This window comes from Penaeus japonicus, unplaced genomic scaffold, assembly GCF_977035675.1.
Source record: "Penaeus japonicus unplaced genomic scaffold, GWHDUDI00000001_assembly GWHDUDI00000037, whole genome shotgun sequence".
NCBI classification, from domain to species: domain Eukaryota; kingdom Metazoa; phylum Arthropoda; class Malacostraca; order Decapoda; family Penaeidae; genus Penaeus; species Penaeus japonicus.
In genome coordinates this window covers 13446210-13465088 of record NW_028234439.1, presented here as the reverse complement: position 1 = coordinate 13465088, position 18879 = coordinate 13446210, and the positions used below count along the sequence as shown (strand labels likewise).

Sequence of the window (18879 nt, the reverse complement as noted above, 5' to 3'; positions counted from 1 at the left end):
TCTCGCCCTCTCTCTCTTTCTCTCCTGCATCTGAACTTTTCGCGCTTAATTGCCGCACTTTTCGCCACTCTTTGGCTACATTTCGACCTACCTCTTCTGCCGGAGGAGTTGGAAGTGTGTTTTAGGCTGAGATGGAACAGGGGACGGGCATTGCTAGCGAGGAAAGCGGAGTAATTAGAGGGGAGACGAGACCTCGACCACGGCTAAAAATGGAAAACAAACACCTCGCCGTGACGTCATGCACTTCTTCTTGTCACACACGACACTTCAAATGCTGGCCGCTCGGCTGCCCGGCCCGTCCCTTCGTCAAGTCGCCGTCAGCTCTCACTCGCGTTCATGCACTAACTCCTGTAGCCCTCAAAAGCGGATATCCGTAAAGCATTATTAAAAAGGGTTGATTTATAACAAAGGTGTATCTATAGTCCTCCGTTTTCTACGAAGAAGAAGGTGAAAGAAAACGGGAATGTCCGACTGACCCACGAATAGAAAACGTGTGACCTCATAACACAATCGGGAAATTATCTCATTTCTATGCTTCCACACACTCTTTTATGTAAACGCTATAGGGTGCTATCCATATCGTCGATTATATTTTTTTCAAATAACGTATATGGTAATATTCGTCAGTATAAGCATTCTCAGTTCCCTGTACAGATAAGAGGGATAATAGAAGATCTGAAATATAGGATCGAAGAGCTTTAGGATCTTAGAGGAGTTTCAGATTACCTTTGAGAATCCCTTTTGAAGGAGGCCAAGGTACCGTCCTCTATGACGCCTATTTGTTGTTCTCTCGGTCAGCTGGAGTAGAAGGAGAACAGGAAACGCGGAAAAATAGATATGAAATGTCTATGACACTTTCCCCGAAATGTCGTCCCTCTGGAAGAAGTTTCGTAAGTTCAGCCTTTGAATGGAGGAGGATGTCGGGAAGCAGTCGAGGGGAGAGAAGAAGGATTTTGATTTTGTCGTGCTGGATTTGAAAAGGAAAGATTCACTCTTGGTCGGGGAATTTACTATTATGTGTGATTAATGTAGTACCATGACAATTAAAGATTATGTGGGCATGTCTGTCGTAGATCAACATTTATAGTTTCAGCTATTTGGCATTGCAGTTCACGTAGAGGAATAAAACACGGTATTTAGTACAATGGTCATAGTATTTCACTACAGATCCCCTCCCCCTTCAGCTCTCAAAAACGTGGCTTTTCACTACATAGGAAACTTTTATCCTTAACATTCCCATCAAGACAGCCACGCAACCATTACTAAACTTTGTTATACATGTATTGAATAGGTCTACCATTTCTGCAGATCTATGTAATGGATACACCGACTGATTATACTACATAATATAAACTATCAAAATATACAAGAAATGTCTGGCACATAGTGTTAGAAATGAACCCAACCTATATATTCACACACACACATAAACATACATATACATTCACTTTCCTCCAGCAGATCATATGAGAAAGGATAGCAGTATGAAGTCAAAGGAAATATTTGGACGTCTAAAGCTCGTGTGGTAAATGCACAACCATAACATTAGTTCATCACGAAATTCAGGGCCTTTGCTCCTGTCATATATCTTTCTTCTTTTGACTCGTCTCCGGTTTAATTTTATTATATTATTAAAGTTTTCTATATATCATACTGAAGAGGTACAACTGAACTTCAAAACATGACACAAAAGATTATTTTATAATAGTAGCAAGTCCTTTATAATTGGTAATTTTTTATCCATTATATCTAGTATTGTTATCCGACACGTGTTTTCTACTACTCTACTCAAATGGCACAAAATCTGCGATGAAGGACAGTGCTGTTTATGGATTCTTAAATATGTCCACTTGCGGTGCCTGAAGAGTACTGGAAAAAGCCTATTAGATCAAATAAAAGCTGAAAGGATATCTCTTGAGCAAAGAATAGCCATGTTGCAGCAATTAACCCATTCCCGACGGGGGATTTCTAGCCTAGAATGTCCAAATGCCGGGGCGTTCGAATTATTAGGCCTAAATCAATTGAATAGCTGGCACAATACTGTGCCGCCCGGCAACTGGGCTTTTGAATGCGCGGTACACATGCTGTACCACCCGTCCTGTGTGGGTTAATACAAAGGACTTGATACATAAAAATATTCCTTTGAGTCAGATTATGCAGCTGAATAATTGTGCTTTGGTGTTTTATGCTTATCATAGATTGGTAATTACTATAAGAGCTGAAAAGAATGATTTGGAGATGATGATGTATATCTAGAATTTGAGTCATAATGTTGTTATACTATTTCTATTCATTGATATCATTATCTATTTATTTATAAAGAGCAGATGAGTGTCCCCTTCAATCATACTTATTGTTTTTTAATGTATGCCACCTGTCAGTAAATAAAAGTTATGTAACATGAATAGCAAAACATAACTTATACAAGCAAGATAGAGATGTAATGTCAAATTGTTGATTACATATTATGGAATAATTCATTCTCATTTGTACTATTTTCTACATTTTCATAATGACCTCTGTTTATGCAACTTCCTAGCTGACCAAACTAATCATCTTTTTTTTTTCTCTCTCATTTTTTCATTTTTCTGCCCTTCTTCCTAGTTTTCTTCCTCCTTTTCTTCTCTCTTCTCCTCTTACTATGATGCCTATTTTTCCTTCTCTTCCTTCTCCCTTTCATCCCTTTCTCTATCCTCTTCTCTTCTTCCATTTTTTCTTTTTGCTCCTCCTTTCTCCACATTTCCCCTTTATTCTCCTATTTGAAAGAGCTTGTCATTCTATAGTCCTTCCCTTCCCCTTGTCTCCTTTATTTTCTCCTTAAATGATCCTCAATATGCGAAAGGTGCATCCATTGCATTCTGTTTACAGATTATGTAACCATGCTTGTGTTATTTGATGTCTGACAAATAGCTCTTTGAAATATAGTGACTAAGCTGTTCAGGGTTCTTTACAACAAATGTAGAAAAGGCATGAATAAAACTGAAGGATTTCAGATATATTTGTGGAGTTATCAATTTTCATTCATGGCTTTTCATCAACTTCAGGCTCTTGATTTCCTCTGATGACACTGAATACAATGTTGCTACTTTGTGTAGATTTTTGACATGTAAATTAATAAGGTAGACATGTCAATTAGTCACTACAATACAAGGTGTCTTTCACAAAATACACCATCTTCAGATAACAGGAAAAATAGTTGTTAAGAAAATCTTTACATTAACTGCATAAAGTCCACGTCCTCCACAGGTGGAGGGTCTGGGGGAGGGAGTCCGAACCACATGGTCTACGGAGTGGCTGCTGGCAGTTCTTCCTACCATGGGGGAGCTGAAGTGTGCCAGGGTGCTGAAGTGACCTCATCCTCACCCTCACAGCAGGCACAGTCTAGTAACTTGCACTTTATTACGAGTGCTGATGAAGATCTGTTCATGTCTAATTCAGGTGAGAAGGTTTTTTTATTTTGATATTATTATTATTTTATTTATTTTTTTGTCTTTTGCATGTGGTTGTGATATGTATGTCAGAGCGTGTAGATATCTGTACTGATTATTTTTGTAAATTTTTGCTATATCTGTCAGTTAGCCTAGCAAACTATCACTACAAAAATAGATAATTAGTGAAAAGGCTCCTATTGTGTTTTTTATGGAAAGTATGATTTTTCAATGATTTTCTCTTTTTCCAACCAAATTTTTCCGAGAAACATTTGCAACACAATATTTACACAGGATAATTATTTACTTTGTAAGTTAGCCTATGATTTGCAACTCGAGTAAACAGCCAAGGATTTCATAATCATTTCAATGAGAGCAAAAATGTTGACATTCCTTTCACTGATTTGAAATAAGAGAATGATCATGCCCACAAACTTAAATGTGAAAAGCAGGTTCAGTAATATATTGTAAATGTTCAATGACTTGATAATAAATTGTCGAGAAAGTTTAGGTTTGAAGTTGCTCCATTATTAGTTGATGAACTTCAAAAACCTTTGGATACCTCAAAGTTTAGCTTAAATCTTTCCTGTCACTGAAATATTCAAGTAGTTTGTATGTTACACTAAAGTAGCAGGGTATTTTTCTTATATTAAGCAAATTCCACACAAAATGAGTAATTTGCATTCACAACTATGATTTTCACCTTTACAGTATTCTATTTGTATTTTGGCTGCTTTTGCTAGTTCCACTTGTAGGCTTTAAAGTTCCTTTCTTAGATACACTTTTAACCCAATCCCAACGGGCCCAGCAAGAACTGGCAACTCCCTATGCTGGGCCTAAGTAATATCACCTTGGGGATGTCACACTGGTGTGTCGCCCTGTCATCAGGCACAATGGTGTATCACATGGGTGTGACACACTGTCGTCATTGGGTTAAGGGACAGGTTGCTTTCTGAGCAAAGAGACCTAGTTGTTCTCAGTGGATGCATATTTTCATTGTAATCTGTTGACAATAAGGCAGTTTGAGCTCCACCTCCATTTCGCCATGGTATTTCAATATGTGCAGTTTAATGCTATGGGCTTATTGTATGTTGAGGCGGCGGCCAGCCACTGTGCATATAATCATCCAGTGAGATGGCTAGACAAAAGCCATGATGTTGCATTCACATCACTAGCAGGAAGAACAGCCAAATCATGACATGAATGTCATCCATCATTCATCCAGTGAGATGACTAGACAAAAGCCATGACGTTGCATTCACATCACCAGCAGGAAGAACAGCCAAGTCATGACGTGAATGTCATCCGTCATGAAGGGGTTAAAGATATAGTGAATTCAGATAGGGATATTTATACACACGTCGTTACTCAATCAACATACCTGTGGCAACATAATAGCATTCCTTGGTAAATTATCTATTCTATAATTAAATGGAACTTCAGTTTACCCTTATAATCATGATGTGACTTAATATCAGTACAAAATAGATGGACACTCAAGCTAGCAAATTGACTATTAGGACAGGATATTTGTGACACTGCAGCCACCAGCCCTAGTCATAAACCATTATGAAAATAAACAGATACATGCACAATGATATCTGTCTTTCAGTCCTAGGCAGGGCTGTCATGTATATCATGGCACCCATTAAGAATGGGTTTAAGAATCAGTATAGTTTAATGGTGTTATACATATATATTTGTTGAGAAGGCATTATTTTTCTAGTATATGGATATGTAGCAAGGGTGAATATTTGCTTCCATGCTCTCCTACATATGTACAGGCTGGATTTTGGGTAAGATGGCAGAAAATAATCTATATGGATCCTAAGCGTCTTGAAAGTTTCAAAATTTTTGTTTTATTGAGGAAGTAATTGTCACTGCCTGAGTCACTGTAAATATTATCAGATGCCTAAGCAAATAAATGCTATTAAGACTGAGGATCTCATGGATAAAAAACAAAGTCAAGCACTTGAAGGCCATTTGAAGATACAGTCCAGTCATTGTGTGATTGTGTTAGGAACATTCAAGTCTTTTGGTATAGCCACAACAATGATGAATCATACATGGAAGTAGCCAATGTCTGGATCTGGCTCAGGATGATTTAGGAATTGTCAGCTAAAAGATTCCAGAAATCTGAGCAAGAGGACAAGGCTCCATTTCTTTAAGACAGTATTGATACTATTCTTACAGTATGGCATTAAAAACTGAAGATTAACATGTGCTTGAGGAGTTGCTGGGCAGAGTCATGAAGTGATAATTTTTTTTCTTTTTTTTCTATTAAACTAGAGATTGCTGTATTAAACTGATGTGAAGCTTATTGCATGTATAAAGTAAAATCAACTGCAATTATATGGGCATATGCAAAATTTCCAAATGCTGATTTTTTAAGGGAGAGTCCTGGGTGGAGGAGGAAATGAAGTTGCATGCTTTGAGAAGCTTGATTGCTTGACCAGTGAGAGGCTAGGGATGGAAAGGGCATCTGCTTGGAGGCTTCCATAGAGGAACTGTTTTTGTTATGTTCTGCTGCTGGTTGATCAATTTAATAATCTCCAGTTTGGCAGAATTAATCTTAATAAGCTTTATGTACTTATTTACAAATGCATGCTTAGTCTTTCATTAGGTAAGAATACAATGAATTATCCTCATATTTTATGTAACTGAAATGGAAAGAGATCAAAAGGTGAAGAATGATAACCAAACGTTCAAGAGACAGATGCTTTTTTAGAGTGCTGATTTTTGATGTATTAACGATTAATACAACACTTCCTTGCATTTTTCAGGAGATGAAAAGGTGGACCCATTGCAAATACAATCACAGTTTGTAAAGACTGTAGAAGATATCCTCAACAGCCACTCCACTCTTCCATACTTCTTGCAGTTTTTACAAGGCTGGGGTGCTGAGAAGTATGCAAGATTTTGGCTTGATGCCACTAGCTTTAGAGCAGCGGCAGTGACTCGCATAAGAAGCCAAGATGTGCATACGACATCCGACCTAGCAACTTCCGCTACTAGTGATAGATCTTACATAGATTATAGAGATAGTAATTGTGCAGGACTGGAGAACAAGCAAAAACAGACAGTCAGTGAAATATTTGAGAATTACACTACTCAGTCATGCTCAAATTCAAGGACAGAAAGCTTTGGCCCAAAGGAAGGAGTGCAATCCAGAGATAAAGGGTTGGTCTTACCTGATTTAGTGAGTAATATTAAACATGCTAACGATGTTACTCCCCTTAATAGCCCTGATGGGAGCTTTTGCAAGGTGCTGCACTGTGATGGTCGGACTTCTGATGAGAAGTGTGTGATATTACCCAATCATATTGATAGTGTGAAAGGAAGCAATACAAAGCCAGTTGGAAATGAAAGTGTTACTACAGCAAAACCTCTGTTGAAAGATACAAGAGATTTTTCAAGTCCAAGTGCCTCAGTATGTTCAAGGGCTCAGAAACTCAGACAAAGCATTGCAGAGGATGCCATGAAGATTTTCAACAAGTACATAGCAAGGGATGCAGAACAGTCTATCGGCCTAGATGACGACATTAGAGAAGTTATTCTGCAAAAGATCTCCGTTGTTCAGGAAGACATTGACTCTGAGTGTTTTGCTCCAGCTCAGAAAATAGTGTTTGGAGTCCTAGAGAGAGAGTGAGTATTGACAATCTTTTTCTAATTGTTTATGTAATGCAGAAGATCAAAATACACCGATCAGTTTGCTTGAATGGGGGTTGATTAGATGAAGAGAATCCCTTTTTTGGAAAGTGTGGCATTTGTGAATTGCCACTGACTCATTTACTGTTGGTCTTACCTTCTTTCAGGACTAAAGGCATTTTAGGAATAATGTAGGAGAAAGTAATCTCCAAAATTGTTCCTTTTCAATCCCACAAACAAATCCAATAGAGAAACTAGAGACCTAGGTTCTCTTGGTTTTTATCTGACCATCATTCCAGGAGGGCCCAACTTTCTATAACCAATTACAGACAGAAATACATTTACTAGTGTGGCCTACAGATAGGGATTGTAGCCTGCCATGTTGCACTCCAGACAGATTTTTATTTCTGAGCAAGCAATTACTGCATGATAAGTCATGGTCTTTCTTGTTCTTTTTCATTTGCTTGTAATACTATAGCTACTTTTGTTTTAGTCAGTTTTTTTTAAGTGTTTTACCATATTGTAAGGTTTATATTAACCAATTGACAGGATTAATTGATTTTATAATTTATTTTTATTAATTTATTTATACCAGTTCATCATTTTCCTTATGCTCAACATAACAGAAATATTTTTGTCTCATGAGAGGACAAATAACAAAGTGACACCCATTGTAAGGGCCACAACCTAATCACCAAACACCTGACCACAGTGTGTTAACCCACACAGGACGGGTGGTACAGCATGTGTACCGCGCATTCAAAAGCCCAGTTGCCGGGCGGCACAGTATTGTGCCAGCCATTCAATTGATTTAGGCCTAATAATTCGAACGCCCCGGCATTTGGACATTCAAGGCTAGAATTCCCCCGTCGGGAATGGGTTAAAAGCACAGACAGAAACAGTGACACATTTGTGAAAATTGATTTGGGAAATTTGTGTTATCCTTCATAGTTAAACCACACAAAACAATGATTTAATTTGATTAATTAATTAATTGTTTTTATTTTTCATTTTTTATTTTTCCTACAGCTCCTTGTCATTTTGTGCATTAGCTAGGGCTATCCATTTGATTTAGGGAATTGAGATTTTATGAAGAACTGTTTCCAAATATTCATTTAGTTAAAGAAAAATAAGACCTTGATATCCTATGAAGGCTCATTTTAATACATCTCTTCTAGATACCTCCCAAAGTTTCTTGCAAGTGACTACTACCTCAAGCACCAGATTGATGTTCTTACCAGTGGCTCTGTGCGTTTGGCGGATATTCTATATAGTGATTCAGCATTTCCTTACTTCATGGAGGTAAGGACACCCAGTACTAGAAATAGTCTAATTAGAAAAAAATTTATTTAATTGAACATCAAAGGAAAGAGGCTGTCATTAATGATGGGAAAAAATAGCTAGCATGTGATGCATATTATAATTTTTTTTTTTTTTTTTACAGAGATACATTCTATTTGTGGTTTATCATTCTTTTTGTTAAAAAATCACTACTGATCAGTGATATTATATACTTGATTCCAGTATGTGGAGCAGGAAGGAGGGAGGCAAATGCTGCAACTGTGGGTGGCAGCTTCAAATTTCCGTCAGCAGTTAATTGAGCATGCTGGCATCTATGATCCTCAGCAAGCACAGTCAGATGCCATGGTCTTGTATGATAAGTAAGTAAAAGGAAAGTTTGGTTTTGTTGTACAGTTACAATGACATGCACTGCCATGGAATTTCTGTGGTGATGGATGTCAGCTTTATATATGCTAATTCTGGTGCTGAAGTCCTGTGTCACCATAACAGGCTTTATTGCACGGTATGCAGGCTACGGCATATCATGGCAATTTGTCTCATATCAAAATCCACATTTATCACAGTGAACTCATGACCTCTGATTTATGCAGATGTGACAGTTTGGACTGATGAGTGGGGCCCTTTTTTTCAGAAAAAAAAAACGTTGCTAATGGCTTTTATTCTTGGTAAATCTTAAATTTAAATGATATATTTATTTTATTTTATTTCACTGTCTTCATAAATGAGAATATTGTAATAATTTGCTAGTAAATAATAAACACAGGTCAATCCAAATAAGTCAATCCTGAAAATTTGTGAAAGTACGTTCTGTAATATTTTTGAAAATTCAGCACAGAAATATTGTCAAATGCTATGAATGATGCATAGCAAGAGGAATATTTATTACAATTTAATGATCACAGTTATGGGATTTCAGTTCAGGACAGTTGACCAAGAATTTTTTCTCAAAAGCAAAAATATTTGTGTTTTCTACGGGGATCTAACATATGAAGAATCTGCTTTGGAGCAATTACTAAAGCTAAAAATGAACTAACAAATCCAGGAGTCAATGCAACCCGTTTGAGCTCATGAATGGATACCATGTAGTTTATGACTCTATGGCATTGATCTTATGTAATGCTTTTTTATCATGGATAAAATCATACATATACACCTAAAGCTTTTAGATATATTGATAATGTGTTTTGCTTGTTCCCAGTTTAAATATTTGTTAGAAAATCTTTGCGTAAATAAGACACAGGAAGTTTTCCTGATATGTACAAGAGTCAACCCATACAAATGCATTGTTTACATTCTCAAGCAGAAAGAATGGAAGGATAACAGCAGGTCTGAGTGGGAGACGCATTATTTATATTATATTTTTTTCTGAACCCCAAGAATTTCTGATGTTAGCAACAAGACAGATGTAACTAGTGTGTGGATTATGATACCAATTATTCTTGTGCTAAAACGAGGGCTGGATTCATCTTCTTTGGGGAAGTGGTACTTACAACTAATACTAAGCTAAAGAAAATCATTTTACATCCCCAAGGAAAATACCTTAAGTTTGTAAATTTACATATTTAGTTATAAAGAAAGTGATTTGATGTAGCTGTGTGTGTCCATAAGCTGTTTTGTATTTAGTGGTAATCAAGAATGAGTGCCTTTGTTAGAGGTATTCACAAATATAAGATTAGCTAATGTAAACTCTTCTCTGTTCTTGGCTCAGACACCTCTTTGCATACAAATTTGTGATGTTAAACAACAAAACATCTCTGTAAATATTTCTTAAATGTCGTGTCTGCACCTTTTCGCAGGTACTTCTCTCTGCAAGCGACGTGTCCGCAGGGATTCAGTGACCGAGTAAGATTTGAAGTTGAAAGCAATATCTGCCGTGAAGAGGGCCCCTTGCCATCCTGTTTTAATTTGCCGCTCAGAGTGGTTCTGCATGTTCTTGAAAGGGTAATATGTTACTAGTTTTTTATTACTGTTATTTTGAACATTTACTTATCTAAAATATAGTTTTGGAAGTATGTTCACTAATATTTGTTTATGATTGTGGTACCATAGGTAAAACTTATATTATATGTTTATGCTTGTATTGACATTGGTATTTATAGTTGCTCTTCAGTATTGTTAGGTTTTAGAAGCTTTATTCATATTTTCTTGTATTTTGGTTCTTTTTATATATTTTTTGTACTTATTGTATAAAATTTCATTTTGTAAATCAAATTTATGGATATATTATTCTTTGGATTTATGGATATATTATGTTTTTATGGATCCATCATACTGTTATACTATCTAAAAAAAAAAATGTGTATTTTCAGGATTTTCAGTTCTTTCATAGATAAAAAAGTATCTGCTTTTGCATTTGGAAATATTATATTTGTTTGTATGTAAGGATATTGTTCCTTTTTCCTTAAACTTTTTTTTATAAATAATATCTAAGTAGGTAAACATTTCATTAAGTACTTTAGTATCCTAAAATATATTATTATAATTTTATTTGTTTCATGAAGTAGGTAAAAAAAGAAAAGAAAAAATAAAGAGTATCAAGGAAGTATGGCCACCATAATACAGTATATGCATGTTGTGGAACTTTGATTATGAATAATAATAGTAACTGAGCTTCAAGAAATTATAGGTACCTGTGCATTAATACCCTGAAATGTCCCTGGTGTATTGAGTAACCCCATTTCTAAGTCAGGACTTATATTGCTCCATTAATTCAGGTATGTTTTGTATAATCTTTTATTTTAGGATTTCCTTCCTGGCTATTTGTCATCCAGTCTTCACATCAAGTACCTGAGTGAGTTGATTAATACTGTCAAGACAAGTATTGAACTGCTTGGCCGCAAAAAGAGATCAGGTAAATGCTTTTCTTTGCTTGCGCATTGTTATAATTATCGGGTGATTAACCTTCCACTGCTTTTTTGTTGTTACGAGTCAGAAGTGGTGTTAGTGCTTGTGTAAGGGGGATGGGGATGGTTTGTGTGTACTTATGTTCAGATATTTACCCCTGTGCGACGTGTTTGGGTTTGTGTGGGACGAAAGGGTCATTCAAAAACTCGTCAGATTTTTTATCCCTCTAGTTGCTTCAAATAATTCTAGCTTGTGTTTTGGTTATTAAAAGTTATATCTGAGCTTAGATATGTAACTCCCAGAATAGAGAATATAAATTGTCATGACTGATAATATAAGAATATATTGATTGCACAGTGTAAACATTCAATCTTACTTTCTCTGTAATTTCCATAATTTTCTACATTTAATTGTTGAATACATCTAGAAGCATTATTCAAACTCGACTACATGTATTATCAAATCTATTTTTTGTTCTACGAAAATGTTTTTTAGGTTTGGGGATACATTATGCTATAATTAGAAGAATCAATCCTAGGTACAATAAATGTCATTGGAAAAAGCAGGTGTATAATGGAGCACAAACAATAAACTGAAAATAAGAATAAGTAGTGATAGATCTTTTGTGATACTGCATTTGGCAATTGCTGTTATTTTGTGCTCTTTGTCCCAGTACAAATGATAATTGCTGTTTGGAAAGTTTTTCAGACTTTCTTAAGACATTTTTCATTCATATGTTATATTGAAGTGTTTAACTTAGCACACTTCTTGAGGTAAATAATGCTAAAAATATCTGTGGGAAAGAGGTATGCTGAAACATTCTTTGTAAACTATCTTTTCAATTTTCAATGATTTCTACACTTTGCTTTATACAAATTGAATTTTATTAGAATATTAGCAATATTACTGGTAATACATACAGAATACCATCCAACCATTAGTTGTAAGCTGGGTGCTTGGCTTCAAATTGATAATCCCAGCATTTTGGACTCGCGGTCATTTTTTAGTTTCACTTATCAACTTTATTTTATTTATATATTAATTTTTGAGTCAATCCAAAGTGTGTTGTTATTGTTCCATTTTATGTATTTTTATTTCTAGCAGCTTTTATTCACTCACTTTACCCAAACGTATTTGCCAATCATCAATATATTTATGTTTAATTGTCACTCTATTTGAAGTGCAATGTGCATCTGTGATTTCTTTCACAGGCTCTGAGAGCACATGTAGCAGCGAGCAAAGCAGTAGCTATGGGGGAGCAGGCATCAGTTCACAAAATACTCTGCTGGCAATGGATACTTCATCTACTCACCGATTTCACAACTTGGATGGTGCCATGAGAATTGACGAGGCTCAGATTACGGACCCAGATTCATTGTGGCGGAGGAAGAATTTCAGGTACGGCTCATTGTAGAGGTACATTATTTTATAGGGGACCCACGTTGGTGAAGTAAAGTTATTAATATTGAAGTTATTAATGTATACATTAAACTTTCCAACTGTACTTATATATTTTTATATATGTATATGTACTACTCTTCTTATTTAATAAATTAGCCATCATGAATATACAATTCAGGAAGGTCCTTGCATCTATGTTTATGTCAGGTGTAAAACTCTCATTTTGTATTTGTTTAACAGTAAAATGAGCTGTGGATTTATTAATGAGCTTGGAAGATTTGAGTCTGAGCTGCAGCCAGAGCCTGATCGCAAGACAGAGTCAAAAATTTCTCGGACTCTTAAAAGATTTGTAAACATGGACGAGGATAAGGTAAGGCAGTCTTTTATTTGCATGTTTTGCTTCCCTTTCTTCATCTTGGTGTTAGAATCTTCTTACTTACTTCAAATTTATTTATTTATTTATATATATTTTTAACTACTTTGGTTAGATTATAAACAGTAAATATTAATACAGTGATAAATGATAATTACTGATATTGATAACTCCAAAATGTTTATTTACCCTCTTGTGCTAGTGGTGTGAATCTCGCAATGCTCGTTTCTTGTCCAATAGTTACACATGATGTGTGTCTGTAGTCCAGGCTCACTTGTTGCTGTCCTGACAATAAAATACAGTTTCCCTCCAGACTATGTCGTATTTTAACTGTGGATAAAAATACATGCTTCTATCAAGTTAAATTACCAATTAGCAAGATCTCACACAAAGATTGCTTCTACATTCCAGTTATCCCTCAGAAAGAGAATGGGAGATATAGGAACCAGAGACCATTAGTTTAACAATCCTAAAAATAATTTGAAACTTTCAATGTAAGAGAGGTCTCATTTTACATTAATATTTGAAATTTTCTTTGTGTGAGAAGCTAATTATTTCTCTCTCTCTCTCTCTCTCTCTCTTTCTGTTATGCCTAGCCTGTTTTTTTACATATTAACCCTTAACAGTGGTTTCCAAGAAAAGGTATACACATATTGTTGAAAAGATAGTTTGACTGGTCCTCGAACCAAAGGTGGTGCTGGGAAGTGGATGGTGTACTCGTACCCATACCTGTATTGGGGGTTTGGTGATTTGACGGGCAGTACTAAACAGGAGGGAAATGATCTTTTATTTACTGAATGATAAAAGAGCGATAATGTGACTAATACCATCATACTCCTACTACTCCTACTGCTATTACTACTACAACTAAATAATAATCATAAACATTTCCAGGTAAAAGAGGATATGGCTTACAAAGTCGCAGAGATGATCATTAAAGACGTGACAAGTGTAACCTTAGGATCGCAAGGCAGCAACAGATCCAGTATGGAATCCTCCCAGCCACCTCTCACACCATCCTCAGTGTCACAGGATAATCTAAGTGATGTTTTCCCCTCATGATGGGAGAGAGGCGTCTATAACAATACAGTTTTATTCGCTAGATACAGAAATGTGATAACGGGACCGTGATCTATAGGAGCACTTATTGAAGTAATGAATGTACATATGTACATATAAATACTTATTATGGCTTAATTGTCTCCAGGGAACTCTTTGGTGGAAATGTTGCAACGTCTAGGGAAAATTGGTCATAGCTCATGAATGGAGGATGCCCAGGGAGAATGTATTTAAAGGGTGCCGTGGCTTTGAATCTCGAGTGCATGCATTGCGAATTAGGAAATTTTTTTTGTTTGGGCATATGTTGTCAAGCAGAAAGTGGAGAAAGGTGGTCATTTTACAACACCCTATAGTGCATAAATGTGGATGTTTAATGATTTCAAAGGAGAGATGGTCTGGAAGACTGAAAAGAGGACCAGGCTAATTCCTGAGAGCCCATCCTCAGCTGGGTGAGATGTTTTGATTTGGAATGAGCTGCTGAGAACTAACATTACTATCTCCTTCTCTCACTTTCTCTCTCTCTCTCTCTCTCTCTCTCTCTCTCTCTCTCTCTCTCTCTCTCTCTCTCTCTCTCTCTCTCTCTCTCTCTCTCTCTCTCTCTCTCTCTCTCTCTCTCTCTCTCTCTCTCTCTCTCCCTCTCTCTCTCTCTCTCTCTCTCTCTCTCTCCTTCCTCTTTTCTCCCTCTCTCTCCTCTTTTCTCTCACTTTCTCTTTTTCTTCTCTTACTTCTCCTTTCTCTCTCTTCTCTTCTCATTCTCTTTCCTCCTTTCTTCCCTCCCCTTATCTTTCTCCTCTCCTCATCATCTCTCTCTCTCTCTCTCTCTCTCTCTCTCTCTCTCTCTCTCTCTCTCTCTCTCTCTCTCTCTCTCTCTCTCTCTCTCTCTCTCTCTCTCTCTCTCTCTCTCTCTCTCTCTCTCTCTTTCTCTCTCTCTCTTTTCCTCTTGCTCTTTGTATCTGACACACAATCACACACATACTTACCTTTCTGCTTATATACACAAATTAAGACTACTTGACCCATAGAATAATGTTTCTTTATTTTTTACATTGCAAAAAAAGAAGATTCAGTTTTAGAGTTTGTCATGTAAACATTAAAGGTAGTTGTTCCAGCCTTGCTTTGGTAGACACTAACAAACTCAAGAAAGAAATACTGCAATAACTTTAATTTGTCCATAGGCAACCAACATGAACTTTCATTATTGCTTTCATCTTCTAAGGCCTCATCCAGGTGGCGAGTTTTGCTTGGCAAACTTTGCTTGATTTGAAGTCAAAAATGGAGAAGCTGAGTGTAGAGTTTCCTAATTACAAAGCTTTGCTCACAGCTTCTCCATTTCTGGCATCCTATCAAGCAAAGTTAGCTCTGCAAAGTTCACACATATGGATGGGGCCTAAGTCTCTCACATATGCCAAATCAGTCGTTGTTATGTACAGCAAGTCCTTGCTTTTCTTGGTGGTTCTCCTTTTGAAACATATATAATAATATGGAGTAATGCAATACCATATTGATATAGACATATGGCTCCCCTCCCTTACAAAGATTCAAACAGTGTGGTGAAGTTGGTTTAATATTGTTCAGCTCTTTTTAGGTTTTATTGATGGAACATTTTTGAGTTATTGTCAGGGAGGATTGTGATATACATTTATATAGTAATGATTCATGGTTATGGAAGTTTTCTCTAGTTTTGTAAAGCTTTGGCTCAGTGGAAAGTAAATGATATTATCTTTTTTTATCCATTTATCATAGTTGACAGAAGCTTTATAGGAATATCAATTTCTGCAAGGGTGCTATGTCTTTTAGGACATCCCTGCAGGTAAGCTAGGTCTTATCAGGGAAAATAGACATTATTGATAAAAATGAGGTAGGATTGTTCTCATTTTTAACCCTGTTCCTTTAATGATTTTGACTTGCATGATGACTATACATGGTAGGACATAGTTTGACTTTTATCTTTGGCCAAATTTTAAGTAAAACAAAAAATAATGATACAGGTTTTTGATTTAAAATGTAAATTATATAGAATCAAAATACTATCAGCAAAGGCTTTCTGTACATACAGTTTTAAAGGTGTTTATATATATACTCATTTTTTCTTAATGATCAATATGCACTTGAAAAAATTACATTATATTTTTATGTTGATAAATCTTTTGTTATATGTGCATCATAAAATATGAACATTCCTAAAATCCAGGCTGTAAATGACTTTATATTCCCTCTTCTTAAATATCCATAGATGTTATGTATGTTTTAACCTTAAAATGTTGAGCATCAGATCTACAGGAGTTAAATTAATATTTCGTAGCAAGCTTTTAGTTTGCCCAAATTGTACTCGTATTTGTTACATATTTCTTGAAAAATGTGTTGTATAGATATGTGTCCTTACATACATATGGATGTAGTTGATCCTCCTTCAGTTAATCTTTGTTTAACTATTTTAAACCAGAAATCAATTGCTCACTTGACGTGTTTGCAGCTGACTGGTGCTTAGAATTTAGTGTGTACTAGAGAACATTGCATGTTCATATTTTGGGTCAACAGTATGATATTTGTTTTCTTGTTCATCCTAAAATGAAAATACATCATATTTAAAATCAGATACAGGCAAATACATCCAGTTTCATAACTTATTACCATTCGCAACACCCAGTGTACACAGTTTGAATATGGTTCTGTACATCTACAAAACACTAGCAAGTGTGAAGTTTCATATATTTCCATACCTGACATTTTGGTCTTTTGGAATCCTTAGCAGTTGAAGAGGGCTTAACTCCCATTCGTTTCTTTGTGTTGTTTAGTAACGTACTCTATGTGTATGTGTGCAGACTTGTTTGTGTGCGTGTGGGCATGCATGTGTGTGTGCGTCTGTGTGTATGTGTGTGTGCGTACATGTATGTCTGTGTGTGCACATTGTGTGTGTTTGTATGTTTGTATGTTTATTTGTGAATGATTGTGTATGTCCACACAATTTGTTTTAGTTTTCTGGTTATATATCTTTATAGTTACATCACATTTCTTTGTAAACTGTATTTCCACGATGTAGACTGTTAGTTACTACTATATTAGTTCACATGGATAGGCATTTTTACATTATAACATATGTTGTTACTTTAATGTTGATTTAGTTAGAAAACATGAATTGAGATTTTACTTGTTGATTTATGAATAAGTTAGACATTTTAATTTAACAGTTAGAATTCCTTGAAAGATAATCTAAGAATGTTAGTTTACAAATAACTGATATTGAACAAGAGTCTGTAAAGTTAAGTTGTCTCAAGTTTAGTCCCTCAATGAGGAATGGATTACCTTTCATCATTGCCAATAGTCATCAATGTCATTAGTTTCTCATTTTTTCAATGTACATGTGTACACGCACACCCATACCCACACCTACACTTACACCTACATTTACACTTACACCTACACTTACACCTACACTTACACCTACACTTACACCTACACTTACACCAACACACACACACACACACACACACACACACACACACACACACACACACACACACACACACACACACACACACACACACACACACACACACACACACACACACACACACACACACACACACACACACACACACACACACACACACACACACACACACACACTTAGACTTACACACGTTCAAACTCAGTCTCATGCACACACGCGCACACGTGCACACTCCCACACACACGCACATTCATACGCACACGCACACACACACAAACACAAACACATATACACAAACAAATACACAAACACACATAAACAGACATTTCATTCATAACAAAGATTTAACCCCCTCCCTCCCCTCCTCCTCCCCCCTACGACTCAAAGAATAGTTAAAGTGCATTTCGTACCAGCTGCCTCAAATATAGATCTGTAACATGTGAAAGGATATTTGCAATATCCCATGAATGTAGTTTAATGTGCATTATTGTCATTTTGCATATTTCCATATTTATTGCCACTTAATCCCAAGATATTACTTATGATAAGACTAATAAAAAAAAGAAGGATAAGCTACATGCAATAGCTAACTTGGCTGATCTAGATCTGAATATATGATAATGGTAGACTGGATCACTGAAGATGCTTTACTGTAAGCGCGTTACGCAAAGGGCTCACACATGTCTGAGGGAATCAATTTACCTCATGTTAATTGATATTTTTTACTGGTTTTCTTTTAGGGAACTAAAAGGAAAACAATAATGAAACAGTTCACTACATTTTATTTCATTCCACATGCATCTTCATAGTAAGAATGATAGAGTTTTTATTACCAAAGATACTTTTATCTTGAATGCTGGTTGTCACCACAGCTGTGATCTTTGTATATATTGATGTTGTTTTTGTTGTGGTGTAAGCTGTGATCAATATAGTATACTCCCCTGCCGAATAGTTCTGCTTTGCAGTTGTCTTTTGTATTTTGAAAGTTGATGAAGAAGGGTACCATGAACTACCATGAACAAGGGAGGGAGAAAGAGTAGTAGAGAAGATGCATTTGGGGTGAATTTGTGTTCACAGTTCTTTTGATCGTATGAAAAGAGTAAAAGTAAATACTGTTTACGTTATGAGGTATGGTTGTGAGACGACATCCATTCCCTCTATAGCAAAGCAGTGCCAAATTAATGAAGAAGTACAAACACAAGGTTGTTTGAGTGGCTTTAATCTGAAAGATGATACATTTTGATTGTTTTGTATTCTTGTTTTGATGTGAACACTAATGTTGTGGATCATCTAAATATATAGGAGTATATAATGAGGATTGTAAATTTTATATATTTTCTTTCTGTGCATATCTGCAAGATTTATATGAACCA

At 35.9% G+C, this 18879-nt stretch overlaps 2 protein-coding genes and 1 long non-coding RNA gene across 8 annotated transcripts in view; 1 reads left to right on the top strand and 2 right to left on the bottom strand.

Moving 5' to 3' along the window:
- Positions 1 to 501, bottom strand: part of mys (position-specific antigen beta subunit myospheroid) — a 19028-nt gene extending 18527 nt beyond the window's left edge. For 2 of the 5 annotated variants that reach the window (XM_086532282.1, XM_086532276.1), the window contains exon 1: positions 1 to 225. This exon is cut by the window's left edge and continues 106 nt beyond it. The gene's annotated coding sequence lies outside the window, so the exon portion shown is untranslated. The other 3 variants (XM_086532280.1, XM_086532274.1, XM_086532281.1) reach the window with 3 other exon arrangements.
- A 232-nt stretch (positions 502 to 733) lies between these two features.
- pkaap (A-kinase anchoring protein pkaap) lies at positions 734 to 14403 on the top strand. 2 transcript variants are annotated; one of them, XM_043034087.2, is made up of 10 exons: positions 734 to 890; positions 3247 to 3438; positions 6212 to 7073; positions 8255 to 8378; positions 8601 to 8737; positions 10175 to 10319; positions 11121 to 11229; positions 12434 to 12620; positions 12864 to 12993; positions 13891 to 14403. In XM_043034087.2, exons 1-10 carry the CDS (start codon positions 866 to 868, stop codon positions 14056 to 14058), a joined length of 2079 nt encoding a protein of 692 aa, XP_042890021.2. In that variant the 5' UTR covers positions 734 to 865; the 3' UTR covers positions 14059 to 14403. The 2 variants fall into 2 exon arrangements, with proteins under 2 accessions (XP_042890021.2, XP_042890022.2); XM_043034088.2 differs by having other exon boundaries at positions 11121 to 11169; positions 13891 to 14231.
- A 2459-nt stretch (positions 14404 to 16862) lies between these two features.
- On the bottom strand, positions 16863 to 18063 carry LOC147467195 (uncharacterized). The gene is made up of 2 exons (XR_015190628.1): positions 17521 to 18063; positions 16863 to 17484 (listed from the first exon to the last, which is right to left on the bottom strand). It is a non-coding gene; the product is annotated as an uncharacterized LOC147467195 (long non-coding RNA).
- Between the last annotated feature and the right edge of the window lie 816 nt (positions 18064 to 18879).